At 47.4% G+C, this 13,598-nt stretch overlaps 1 protein-coding gene across 5 annotated transcripts in view; it reads right to left on the reverse strand.

Annotated features, from left to right (window-relative positions):
• The window catches only part of UNC13B (unc-13 homolog B), a 329,656-nt gene that overhangs the window by 55,277 nt on the left and 260,781 nt on the right, over positions 1-13,598 (reverse strand). For all 5 annotated transcript variants that reach the window (XM_075066813.1, XM_075066812.1, XM_075066811.1 and 2 more), the window contains 3 exons: positions 9,007-9,133; positions 1,791-1,887; positions 877-1,020 (listed from right to left, as the gene is read on the reverse strand). In XM_075066813.1, coding sequence (XP_074922914.1) covers positions 877-1,020; positions 1,791-1,887; positions 9,007-9,133 — 368 coding nt within the window. The remainder of the gene's footprint in view (positions 1-876; positions 1,021-1,790; positions 1,888-9,006; positions 9,134-13,598) is intronic.

The following is a 13,598-nucleotide window of genomic DNA, read 5'->3' on the forward strand; positions in this document are numbered from 1 at the left end:
AGCCCTAAGGGAAAAGATAACAGCTTGGCTCTTTGTGTTCAATAGCTGTCTGCAAGCCTCAAACTGCTGAACGAGCTTCAGGGTAGGGAAGGCTGTGTCTCCCCAAACAGCCTGGCCCTGCCCCCTATCTGACCCCCACCCAGTTCCTGCCCCCCAACTGCCCCCCTCAGAATTCCCAACCTATCCTGCTCCTTGTCCCCTCACCCCCCTCCACCAACCTCCCCGTCCCCTGACTGCCTGGACCCCTATCCCCCTCGACCCCAACAGACCCCCAGAACGCCCATGATCCAATCCCCCATTCCCTATCCCCTGACCATCCCCAGCAGTGCTGTCCAGGGTTACGACCGCCTCTCCCCACTCTCGGATCCTCAGTGCGCCGTGTCCAGGAGCTGCCCTGGCTCCTGGACAGCGCTGCAGTGGCCTGGCTCCGGCGGGACCGGAGCTCACAGCCCCCCCCCCTTACCACACGGCTCTGACTTCGTGGGAGGAGCTCAGGTCCCGCTGCTGCAGCGCTGCCCAGGGCCGCTCCTGATGCAGCACGCTGAGGCACCGGGGGATGGGGAAAGAGAAAGGTGGGGCCAGGGGCCCCTATGGGGCCCAGGGCAAATTGCCGCATTTGCCCCCCCACCCTCCCTCGGCGGCCCTGGTGTGGTGTGTGTTATTGCTCCACACAGACAGACACTTAGACACATTTAACCATTGCCAGTGTTTACTGGAGAAATGCCAAGGTTTTCTAAATTTTTATTTTATTTTTTGTACAGGGGGTGTTTTTATCAGTGTTTATCAGTTAAAACCAACAATAAGAAGCCCTAAAAGGACTTTAAAGTTCTCCATACAACTGAAGGCAGATGAAGAGCTAAATGCTGGTGCTGTTACCTTAGCAAACCTCCTCATATAGTGAGCAACAATCTCAGGGTCCGGACACTCCAGCTTCTTAATGATCTCAAAGCTCTGATTGAGCTGTGTGAAGACATCCACCACCGAGCAGGAGAATAGAGCATGCTCTGATGTTTGCTGGAACTAAACAAAGACCACACAACGGTAATTTCTGAATGTCCTGAACTGATCTGGGAGAGGCAGCTGGTATTTTCCAGGTATCTGTCCTTTCTCTACTGCGTGGGCACTGGGCAGCTGCAAAGCAGAACACGTTCGCCCCAGAATTAAGGAAGGAGTTTGCAACGGGGCCCAAAGAAGTTTGGCACCTAATTTTCTATGGGCTCTAAGGACCTCTCTCCCTTGGACAATTGCAATCTAGACCAGGAAGGGACATGACTCAACACCCGGGAATGGCAAATACATTGTTGAGACCTTTCATGAAATGCATCATTTGCCTGTTCATCTAATGAGCAACATGGAAAAGAAACTGCACAGAGATTTTTTTTTCAAATGGAGAACTATAAATGAGGGCTCTCATCCAAATTCAAACAGGCTATGCACATCACAGCAGAGCCTTCTGGGAGCACTTGGTGAGGTCACAGAATAAATGGATTAAGGTCACTTTCACTCTCATGATTAGACACACACCTAGTTTCATGTATTTCAATGACTTATCTCACAGGAGTGGGGACGTGGGAGAATGCCAAGCCTCTTGCTGACACAGATTAGCAGCAGCGGTATGTAAATGAATTGCTCGGCTCTCCCTATCAGGTTAAAATGGGTCATGAGGACCTGAGGACAAAGTTTCAAGATAAAGGAGATTCCCATTTGTTTAGTGAGCTAAAATGGCTGTGTCCGCATTCAGGCTTCTGAATTTGCTGTGGCAATATTTGGTTCCTGGGCACAGTACATACCCCATCTTTCTTATCTCTCTCCAGGGCTCCGTGCAGGAATTCCAGGGAAACATCTTCATTCTCATCCAGCCACTGCATCACAAACTGCTCAAACCATCTGCCACAGGGAGAGGAAGGAGAGCAAGTTACAGTGTGAAACAGCAGCAGCAGCCTGCTGCAGGGGGGCCTACTCACAACTACTAACCTTGTGCCATTCCCACCTCTTAGCACTCCATGAGTTTTTCAGTGATTCAAATGCCTTCAATACAGCAAAAATCCTGGCTTTCCTCTCCCCAGCTTTATTGGTTCCATTTATTGCCAGACAGCAGCTGACCCTCCAGCAAGCCAGGCTGAAAGCTGATCATCTGCCTGGGTGCCCAGCTGGCTTTTCCCAGGGAGAATCTGAAGGACAGCAGCACCCATGCACACAGGTGTACTTACATGTGTGCCCACACTGCTTCCTAGGCAGGAACAATAGGCCACAATCTTGCCTGACCCCCGCATACTGGATTGTCAGATGGGGCCCCTCATAACCACGAGCTTCAGCACAGTTGCTACCATTTCACCCACATGGTTCATTCTCCCCTGCACTGTTCCACCTCTGCTCGTGCTCTCTCCCTCTTCAGTAGCTTGGCTCTGGTTTTGCTTTCAATGCTTTTATTCATTTTTCTCTTTTCCTGTCTGTGTTACTAGCCCTCTCTCCCCACCTCCCCCAAGAGCCATGTGCTCACTGGCTTTTACCAGTGGCTCTGAGGAATTTAACCACACTTGGTCCCAGGGACAAGCTAACGGATACAGGTATGGGAAGAGAAGTCTGCTGTGTGAACTTGCAGCTCTCGCTGTGGGATCTGCACTAGGGGCATTTGTATAAGGAAAGAGAGAAGGAAGTGGCTTCCCTGGGTCTCCTGCCATTTTGGCTCCAGGTGCAGGACATATTTTGGAAGTTGGGGGAGGGAGACCCCAGATGAGGTAGTTTTCTCCACCCCAATGCTGCTCTCCACTGCCCACACCCTCCCTAGGGTAGCCTGGCATCCTGTCCCCCGAAGGCACAACTGCTCTCCAAGTTGGATCCAGTCTGTGACTCTCTGGCTTGCTAATTCAGTAACAGCCTGGGAGAATGCTTAACGACTGATTGGTGGCACTATACTATCCCCATAGGAGACACCAGCCCGTGCAGAATCAGCGGTGCCATGACGACTTATCCTCTTGTGAGAGTGCAAGTGACTTTAGTGCATATGAAAGGGTCCAGATGACCCACCCTAGAGTGGAGCTCTATGAATTCCAAAACAGGTAGAACACAGGCAAAGGAGAATAAGCTTCCCCCATGCTCTCCCACCTCCTATCCTGGAGAGGGGAGAGGATAGCATAGAAGGATGGAAAGGGCACTGGAGACTAAGCCTGTTAAAAACAGGTGCCTTTGTGTGCCAAGGAGATAGCTTTAAAATGTGGACATTTATCCCCTTGGAACTGGACTAGACTCTTAATTCACTGCACCAGACAGCTGCCAGTACTGATGTGCTGGATCTGAACCAGAAAACAGAAGAAAGGATCTGTATCCTGTCAACAATCCCTTGACCTAGCCAGACCCCATTCTCTTGCTGTTTGAAAGCATCAGGACAATACAGAGGGGAGGTTTTCGGTGGTGTTTAAGAAGCAGCATAGCATTTAAGGTTTCATCGGAGTTAAACATCTTTCTAGAGTTCAACACATACCTCTTCTACATGTAAGTATTTAAGTCCTGCAGCTGCAGCAAATCTCACTTTCATATATTACCAATCAGCATTCACAAGCAAGGAAAAAAAAGGGCCCATGTGTGAATTCAGGCCGTAAAAGGTGTATTATAGGAGCTTCACAATAGAGTACGACCTTCTCTGAGCAGGCCATGGAGCTCATGCAAATGGTGCTAATTATGGGCTGCTTGAATTAGCAAAGAATGTGAAACAACGTGAGAGACACGAGAGCGAGACAGAGAGAGCGCACAAACTCAGCGCATGCTGGGTAGCCTTAAATACTCCTAACACCTTGGCATATACAGCACACCCATGGTAATATTGGAAGTTGTAAGTGACACAGTGCTAAATGCCAGCAGCAGCCTGTCTGCACCAGCACTACCCACCACAGCTGTCAGCCATGCTGATCTACAGCAGCAGTGATGGGAACATTTCCCTCACAGAGACAAGGTCTTTCCACGTTCCAGTTAAATTGCTTTTGACCTGGCAGTTCTGAGGTTTTGAGAGTCATGGTTTGTGCATGGGGTGCAGGACTCTCTTGATTTGAGCGTTTTGTTTGCTTTTTAAGCCATGACTCTTGTTTTAAAACAAAAGCGCTCAGGTACTAAGGAAACAGAGATAGTTTATAAGAGAGCAGCTACCTAGTCTCCCATCCCTTGCAGAGCTCCTGAGTGGCAAGCTGCATTGTATTGCTTACTGCCCCAGAAAGTTACAGCTCAATGAATGACACAGGCTGTTTGCTACTTACTAATTGCTGCTTATGGCACAGAATGAGGCAGAACTGCCTACTGGTTATCCCCTACCAGCCATTGCTTACTGCACCTTTGACATTCGCTGCACACTCACAGACGGAGGTAAAAGTGTGCCACACGCGGTGGTGAGAACACAAAGCCATTAGCCACAGATGGGATTCAGAATACTTCCACCATAACGGCTCACAAATTCACAGTCATTTAGGTGTCCTGCTGTCGAGCCAGACTGCCTGGTAAAAAGGGAAGATAATTTTGGGGAGGGAGGTTCTTTTAAGACCCCCCTCCACCTGAAACTCCACAGAGAGAACTATGCTAAGAGAACATTAAGGTTGCAAAGTACACACTCAAGTCAGGAAATGTAGTTCTAGTTAAAAGTGCAATCTTACCTCTGTCCCCTTGTCACTCAGTGTTGTGATGCCATATTTAATAACATGATCATAGACAAGGGACTATTGTCTGCACAGGTTCCCAGACTCAGTCTGCTTCCAACTGCAGTGTAAATCCAGAGCTGTTCCTCAGTCTAAATTTACTTTGCAAACTTTGGCTCTCAGAGCTGAGGTTGGGAGTGTGCGGTGAATGAGAAAGGGCACGCTCACTGAACAGCAAGGATAGACAGATCATTTACCCTAGTGAATGTGTTTCAAAATAAGCGTATTCAACAATGAAATTATTTTAAAAATTAATTTCACAGACATTTTTAAATGTCATTTGATAGAGAGCAATTGCCTTCCTCTTCCTGCCTGTTTTAATAAATGATCGAAAAAGTAAGTGCCACACCTTTGTAACTTACTTGCACTATCTAACGCTCTAGCCTGTGCTCTACAGGTCAGACCAGATGATCATAAGGGTCCCTTCTGGCCTTAGAATCTATGAACTCACACAGCAAATGACACAGAGTCCTGTGGAAATGATGGCCTGGTAACATGCCAGTACACACTGACCTAATGAATATGTAGGAGGCAGCACACCCTGACTTTGGAGGGCTTGACTATGCCGTCTTTACAGCTCTCTTGATAGTTTTGGTTTGGAATAAACCCTTCAGTGTAGTGCGCTCTGCTATACCATGAATGGGAGCAGTGTCTTCTGGCTGAATGGAAATTTCCTGTTGTCGTGTGTTACAGATCTAATGTGAGGCAAAAGGCTGCACTTTCAGCCTGGCCTGAACCTGGCCTCTGCTTCTCTGGCCGGAACGTTGCAGACAAAATGAAGGTACTAGGGTACCTGGCTGCCTCTATAAATCAGGTACTGAGACATCGAAACAGTGTTTTCAACTGAGCATGCAAGTTACAGGGGTGAAAACAGAGACTGGGTTTTCAAGATTGGGCCAAACAGGTGCACTGTAAGTTACGATATCAAAGGCAGAGAAATGCCTTCTATGTCCAGAGACAAGCTAGTTTCTGGTACAATCACACTACTTGATGTGTATAATTTAGAAAAAAACCATGCTATCTTAAGCACTTTGAAAGGACAAAGAATAAGAAGTTCATGCTTTTGGGAATTAACATCTTCCATATTTCTGCTGACTTCTGAAACAGACAAGACGAAGCTCTAATGTTCGACTGCCGGCTGTGTTCCTACCCAGTTTCAGAAATTGATGTGGGGTTGTTGAAAGCAGAGGGAGTGACAGATTTAACAGTCAGCACCTGTAAACCTTGACTTTATTTTCAAGGCCCTCAGGAATGGGTCACTCGGAAGCATTCTCTCCCCCACGGCCAGGTACGGGATAAGGCAAACGGGTCTGAGCTCTGTCTCCTGTCCATTCTGAGGTGTAAGAGTCGGCTCTCTGGGATGGTTGTGTTTTGATTGGTCTCAAAGAATTTACTAGGTCTGAATCTGAAGCAGAAAATGTTAAGTATCTTCTGTATTTAATGAAGTTGCATTTTATAAAATAGCGATCATGCCACTGTCTGAAGAAACTAACTCATTGCTATGATTAGCCCCAGTGGTATTTTTGAAGTGGTGGGGATGGCAGCACAGGCAGCTAAGGGAGATGGTTGAAATACTCATTAGATGTGTTTGGTTACATGCTTAGTGTTAAATATTAGCACTGATCATCATCAGAGGATACTGGAGACTGCACAGTACACCACAGTACTAGAAGCTCTATAGAGAGATACTGCATAGACAGAGCCAACAGGTTTTGAATACTACTGCTTAGTGACACCCGGGTCACATTTTTCGCCCATAGATTGCAGAGCTCCTTAGGAAAATAGCTAAGCATCATTATCTTTATTTACTGATCTGTAAACTAAGATACGGTACAGAGAAATCAGGTGACCAGCCCAAAGCTTGCTGACTCAGAGGCAGAGCCAAGAAAGGAAACCAGGCCAGTCTCCTGTCCACAGGACCACGCAGCCTCTCATTGCTCTGCTGATCTGTTCCCAAGGCTCACTGTTCAGACTGGTTATTATATCAGGTTTGAGTGATCCAAATTTGAGTGATGCCCTGTAGATCAGGCATGTTTGAATTGTGTTCACCCGAGGGCTGCACTGACAGCTTGCTAGGAGCCCAAGGGCCATGCCTAACTTTATAACTTAGATGGGACATGTCATAAACAGATAGCTACGGGTTAATGTTTCTTTCACCTGTAAAGGGTTAACAAAGGGAACCAAACATCTGACCAGAGGACCAATCAGGAAGACAACTTTTTTAAAACTCACGGAGGGAAATGTTTGGGTGTGTGTCCTTTGTCTGTGTCTCCTGCTGTCTCTCGGCTATGAGAAGGCGATCTTTTCTATCTTCAAGCTTCTAATCTTCACGTTCTCAAGATTGTGAGTACAAAGGTAGAAAAACAATAGGCTTGTTATTGTTTTTTTTTGTATTTACATGTGTTGTAGTTGCCTTGGGATGTTTTAAATGGAATATCTTTTTGAATAGCTGTTTTATTCATTTTTCTTTTTAAGAAATTTGGACCCTGTATATGTATCTTGATACAGAGACCATTTTATGTTCTTTCTTTCTTCTTATATATAAGCTTTTTCTTTAAAAACCTGGTGTTTGGATTTTTCTTTTCTAAGAGTGAGGCTCTAGGGGTTTTAATCCTGTGCCAGATTACCGTCTCTCTCAGGGAAGACGAGGGGGGAAAAAGAAGAGGTGGAAGTAAATTGCCCTCTCTGTTTGTGTAATTCAGTGTTTAAGTACAGTAATCTTCCAGGAACCCGAAGGGAAAGCCTGGGAGGAAGTAAAAGAAGACAAGGGGAGGGGGGTTATTTCCTTTGTGTAAGACTCAGGGCGATCTGAGTCTTTGGGGTCCCCACAGGCAAGGTTGGGGAGACCTAAGCAGTGGCCAAACACTGGAAATTTTGGCTGGTGGGCAGCGCTATCAATCCAAGCTGGTAATTAAGCTTGAAGGTTTCATGCAGCACCAACATTTTGAACTCTAAGTCAGAATTAGGAATTATGCTTATCACAGGACATGCCCTTATTTTTAATTCCTTGGTGTTGCCCACAGAAGCTACAAGCCCCAGCAACAGGCCAGGCTGCTTGGGACAAGGTTGATTATTGCAATCTGGTACCCGTAGTCACCAGCAACTACAGCTATTAAAGGGCAGGACAGACAGACTGTATAACTGTGATCCTCACTGGCCTCCCTGGATATAGACCAGGGGTGGCAACCTTTCAGAAGTGGTGTGCCGAGTCTTCATTTATTCACTCTAATTTAAGGTTTCGTGTGCCGGTAATACATTTCAATGTTTTTAGAAGGTCTCTTTCTATAAGTCTATAATATATAACTAAACTATTGTTGTATGTAAAGTAAATAAGGTTTTTAAAATGTTTAAGAAACTGCATTTAAAATTAAATTAAAATGCAGAGGCCCTGGAGCGGTGGCCAGGACCCGGGCAGTGAGAGTGCCACTGAAAATCAGCTCGCTTGCTGCCTTCAGCACATGTGCCATAGGTTACATACCCCTGATATAGACCATGTGATCCAGGCTATCTGCTTTGCTCCATGTTTAATGCAGTAGTTCATGCTGAAACTCATGGGATTCTCCCAAGGTGAACCTGCCCTGAACCAGCTCTGCGCTTTGTGGGACAGATTTAAATCAGCTGGATGGGCTTGGTCACCCAGTAAATCAATCCCAGGAAACAAATCACTCAAGTCAGACCCTTTGCAACCTCGACTAAAGAGAAACAGCATCAGTACAGAAAGGAGGACAGAAGAGCTCTGGGGAGGCGAGGACCTAAGTGAGCTCCTTGGTCAGGAAAGGTGTCATTACTGAGTCTGATCTAAAGACATCTGCCCTGCTTTACTAAGGAAGGTGCCTATTTAAAAAAAAAAAAAAAAAAAGGCAGCCGCTAGTAGGAGCTCCAGCTTCTAGCAGGAATTTTGGGTGGCCACTCGGACAGTGCTTGGAAGCCAAGGTTTGATAAGCCAGAGCATTTGCTGTTTAATCACTGATTACAGAGTTAAATTACAAGGCCCAGCCCAATGTAACCAAACCACGTATCGTAAGCATGCCATAGAAATGCCCCCAAATCAAACCTAGGTCCCAAGGGCCAACCCTCTGCTAAATATTTTGGCTCTTGACACTGAGCTGAGACACACTGTACAATGAGATGAAACAATCACATATGTAAGGAGGAGGAATAGCTGAGAGGAGGCTAGTATGCTTTCAGTATGGTGAGAAAGAAGTGCAGAGGGGGCAAAGGATGGAAAGTAACGAGGAAGACTAATGGAAAGCAGAAGGATCACCTTGAGGAAGGCATGAGATGAGGCAAGACATGGCATTTATGACAGAGAATGCAACTGACTTACGCTGGATAGTCGGGCACTTTCCCCTTGAAGGCAGGCAGCTCGCGGACATACTCATTGTACAACCATTTCACTTTGAAGTGCAAATTCATATAGTCTGCACTTTTACACAGTCTGTGCTTTTCATGGTCTGTTGAGAAGAAAACAAGCAGTCAGGTATGTTAAATTAGCATTACTGCAGCTGCACTGGTCTCAGCAGGGATGTGTACAACACATCTGCAATGTGCTAAGGTTTTGGTGTCTGATGTGTACCTATAATGCCATGAAATTTCAGCAATCAGGATTTCTATAGCATTTGGGGGTTCTTTGCAGTTCAGCAGGGTGAGTTTTGGAGTAATTTTGCACAGCTCCATCTAACACTTCAAAAATAGAAGAATTTCTGGTTGTCATGACAATAAGAGGAGAATAGTTTCTTATGGCCTGTCTTCCTCTTCACATTAGATGCTCTGGGCTTTGTCGTCCTAAGAAAGAAATAATATGATTCCTAGAGATGGCATGTGTGTTCTCCTAGATTTAAATGATGGTAACAAATATACTATCTTGCAGCCTCTGAGAGGATGGCACAGAGAGTTAAGTTCTATGTCTTCATTTGTTAGTGATGTGCTAGTATGGAGGAGGTGCGAATTTCGACAGGGACTCTGCTAGGCATTTTCATCACTACAGCCACATGCATCTTTTGCCTCCCAGACTCAGCTGGCTCAGTCTCTGCAGAGCTGAGGTGAAGGACTAGGATGCCACTGCTGGCTCAGAGCATTGGGGCCACTTCATCATCAGGAAAAAATAGTTCTTGTTGGTGCAGGAAGGAAGCCTCATTATGTAGCATCTCCACCATCCTGCGGTGGCACAGTCAGCCCCACACGTCACAGAGGCTAAAGGAACTGTTCTCTGATGCACTGCTTGTAGCCTCATCTGCCCAGGGCTCAATCAGCAATTCCCTCCTCCCAGCAGGACTGGTGCAGAAGGCCCCTGGTCACTGGGTCCCTGGGATTGGGCCATTATGATCATTTTACCCCCACTCTGAATTCTTTATACTGGCTGCCCATAAAACAGTCAACTGGTTTTAAGGCAGTCTTGCCTGCTTGCCAAGCCTCGAGTGGGAAACAACCTGCCTATACTTTAACTTATCCTTGAGCTTTGTCTTAGTAGTTAAATGTGTTCTAACATCACCTCTTTTTAGAGAGGTTTCATCATTACTACTTACTATCACTAGCAGGTGATAAGAGACTTTCCTACCATCTTGGAAAACTCAGCCCCCAGAAACATCTCTATCCCCTTCTGGGATATTATTAAAGATTCTTCTCTATCAGACGTGTGTTTTGTTTTAATCAGCACTGATTCCAAGAGTACAATCCTCTTTCCAAAATGATCCCACTCCGTTTGGGATTTGGAAGCCTCATATTGGTTTTTATTTGAGGTGGGCCCAAACTGCAGCGTTTGGTCTGGATCTGAGTTTTCCCAATGCTACAGCTGGTTTGATGACCAAACTTTATTCACTCCAACTGAAGTTGTTTTTCTTAGAAGTGAAGAAAAAGAGCAGTGTTATATCTTAGAGTTTGTCTACACGAGGACCTGGCAAGCTGGGGTGGGAATCTACCCTGCATTAGCCTGCTGCAGAGTAACTGTCCACATGCACCAGCCGATGTGCGTTAACAGTTTATTCCCTCTTTGAAATGGGACCAGCTGAATGCGCATTAACAAATGGTTAACATGTGTCACCAGAGTACGAGTGGCCATGTGGACAGTAGTTAGACTGCAGCAGTTAAGTGCGGGGCAGACTCTCACCCCCATGTTCTAATTGCTTAAGCTATGATCTCCTTAGTGCCTAAGAAGGATAGGAGCCCCCCTCAGTGTTTGAACTACTGGCCCCCCTCAGTAAAGTGCAGAAGTAAAGACATATGTGGGGGTTTAGCAGTCAGACTGGAGATGGCAAGAGACATAAGTATGCACTCTGTGCCTCTAGCGAGAGGGAGGAAATCAGTGGACAATTAGCACTTTGTTCATTCTGATGTAGAGCACTACAGGGGTTGCCATCGTCCTATTTGACAGAGCAGAGAGTCATTCCTGCGTAGGAGCAGCTGCCAGCTTATAACACAACTGGATGCATTTGAGATGAAGTGGCTTGAGCTGTAAGTTTTTCTCCACAGATGACAAAGAGACCATACAACTTTCTAAATGACAAGCCCTGTCAAAGGAGAGGTCAGTAGTGCTTGAGATGTGTTACCTCCTCTATGAATGATGGATATGTAGCTATGGGAAAAGCACAGACCATGAGACAGGCTAATCACAATGAAAATCTGATACAGTTTTAGTCAGAAGTTTCGGGGGAGGCCTTGTCTTTGCACAACATACAGCATCAGGTGTTGACCATCAGGACTTATAGCTCTAAGACACTCCTGGCCAATAAAATGAGACCTTCAGCACAGGAACATTGGAGTTGCCACATTGGATCAGACCAGTTGTCCATCTACCTGAGTCTTCTATCTCCAGCTGCTTCTGAGGAAGGTGCCAGGAAAGCCTGCACAAGGCAGGCATGGCACAAGTTATATCTGCTGTTTTTCTGTCAGAAAAGCGTTTGAGTCCACACTGCTCCTGGGGGAATTCTACGCCACTGCACATGTGCAGAAATCATGTCCCCTGCAGATTTCTTTGCTTCCCTGCAGAAAAATGACTCTCTGACAGGGAAGCAAAAGGAAGCTGCAAGAGCAGTCACGCACCACTCCCTACCTGCGCAGGTACACTGTTTCAGGCACCCAGAGCAGCCGGCGGAGAGATAAATCACCACAGGGCTGGGGACACCCCAGTCAGTGGCTCCTAGTCTGAGCTGGGATCAGCTGCTAGTCTTGGCTAGGCTGGAGGCAAAGGACAGGACAGGACTTCCTCTTCCCCTGGAAGAAGTGGCTGGGGCTATGTCAGAATCACCCACAGAAACCTCCCCAAGCTCCAGGAAGCTCAGCATCCTCCTCTGCTTCCTTTCCCCATCATGCCTTAGCTGCAGGGGCAGGGGCAGGGGCAGGGGCAGGGGCAGGGGTCACTGTGCAGGGAACTGCTCCCCCATCTGCCCAACCCCCACACATCCAGACCTCCCATACTCAGACACCCCCGCCAAGCCTCACCCTGTACACCCAGAACCACTCCAGACCAGAACCCCACCAAACCTCAGCTCCTGCATCTGGAGCCTCCTGCACCCAGACCCCCTGCCTCCAGACACCCACTCCTGTACCCAGACCACCCCCCACTGATCTCCCTGCATGCAACCCCCCACCCTGAGCCCCAACATCCAGATTCTCACACCACTGACCCCAATCAGCTGCACCCAGTCCCCCACCACACCAAGCCCCCCTCCCTCCCACATCCAAACCCCTTTGCTGAGCCCCAACCACTTTCACCTGGAAACCCCTACAGAGTCCCATTGCCCCTGCACCAGATCCCCCACACACCTAGGATCCCCCGCCCCCGAGCTGCCTGCACCCAGGTTGTCCCAAACAGAATCCTCTCACCCATACCTGGATCCCCCTACAATGAGTCCCTCTACACTTGGATCTTGCCTGCCTCACACCTGGTGCACCTGGCACAGAGGGGCAGGGCCAGGTCTTGTGCTGCATCAGGGTTGGGTGCAGCCTCACCACTGAGTCCATGCCCTTGGGGTTAGGGATGAAGAGGCTGCACAGTGATCTCTAACCTTTGTGCAGCCACTGGCCTGTGCTCCCCACTGCCAAACTGGAGCCTCTGCATTTATTTATTGACAAATAAAACCTGCAGAATTTTAAAATATTGTGTGCAAAATTTTTAATGTTTTGGTGCAGAATCCCCTCAGGAGTAACTAACTGCTGATCCTGAGGTTCCAGTAGAGGCAGACAAAGGACTCGCAAGGGCCTTTGCTTTTCTGTTGGAGAAGAGTGCTCAAGGAGCAGGACCAAGGGGCACCCCCGTGAATAGGACTGACCTGACCATGCCAAACCAGAGAAGGCCTTGTCCTCCTTAACAGCCCTAGGATCTGGGGATGCCAGCTGCTCCAGGATACATCTGACTCTCTCTTGGAGCCTCCTATCTCCCCAGTGCAATCTACTGAAGCCACTGGAACCAGAAAAGGTGCCTTCCAAGGTTCCACTGGAAGCATATGGATCCTGAGCCATAAGAAGCCATTTTGCCATTTCCTTACTGGGCACTTTTACAAGTGGCATGGGATGTCACACCTTGGCTCAGACCCCTTCCTTAAAGCATTAAGGGCACTCATCATACTCAACCAAAACAGGGAGCACAGCAGGGCCAGAGGAACCCCTCCTAAACCTGGTGCTCTCGATGGGTACAATGTTTCAGGCAAGGCCCCTGGTGATCCCAGAACAGTAGAAATTTGACAAAAACAGCTAAACACACATTTTAAGTGAAGGTGACTTACTGTGACTGTATCAGCGAGGTAGCCATGTTAGTCTGGATCTGTAAAAGCAGCAAAGAGTCCTGAGGCACCTTATAGACTAACAGACGTATCGGAGCATGAGCTTTCGTGGGTGAATACCCACTTTGTCGGTTGCATCCAACAAAGTGGGTATTCACCCATGAAAGCTCATGCTCCGATACGTCTGTTAGTCTATAAGGTG

This window comes from Chelonoidis abingdonii, chromosome 6 (assembly GCF_003597395.2).
Source record: "Chelonoidis abingdonii isolate Lonesome George chromosome 6, CheloAbing_2.0, whole genome shotgun sequence".
NCBI classification, from domain to species: Eukaryota; Metazoa; Chordata; order Testudines; family Testudinidae; genus Chelonoidis; species Chelonoidis abingdonii.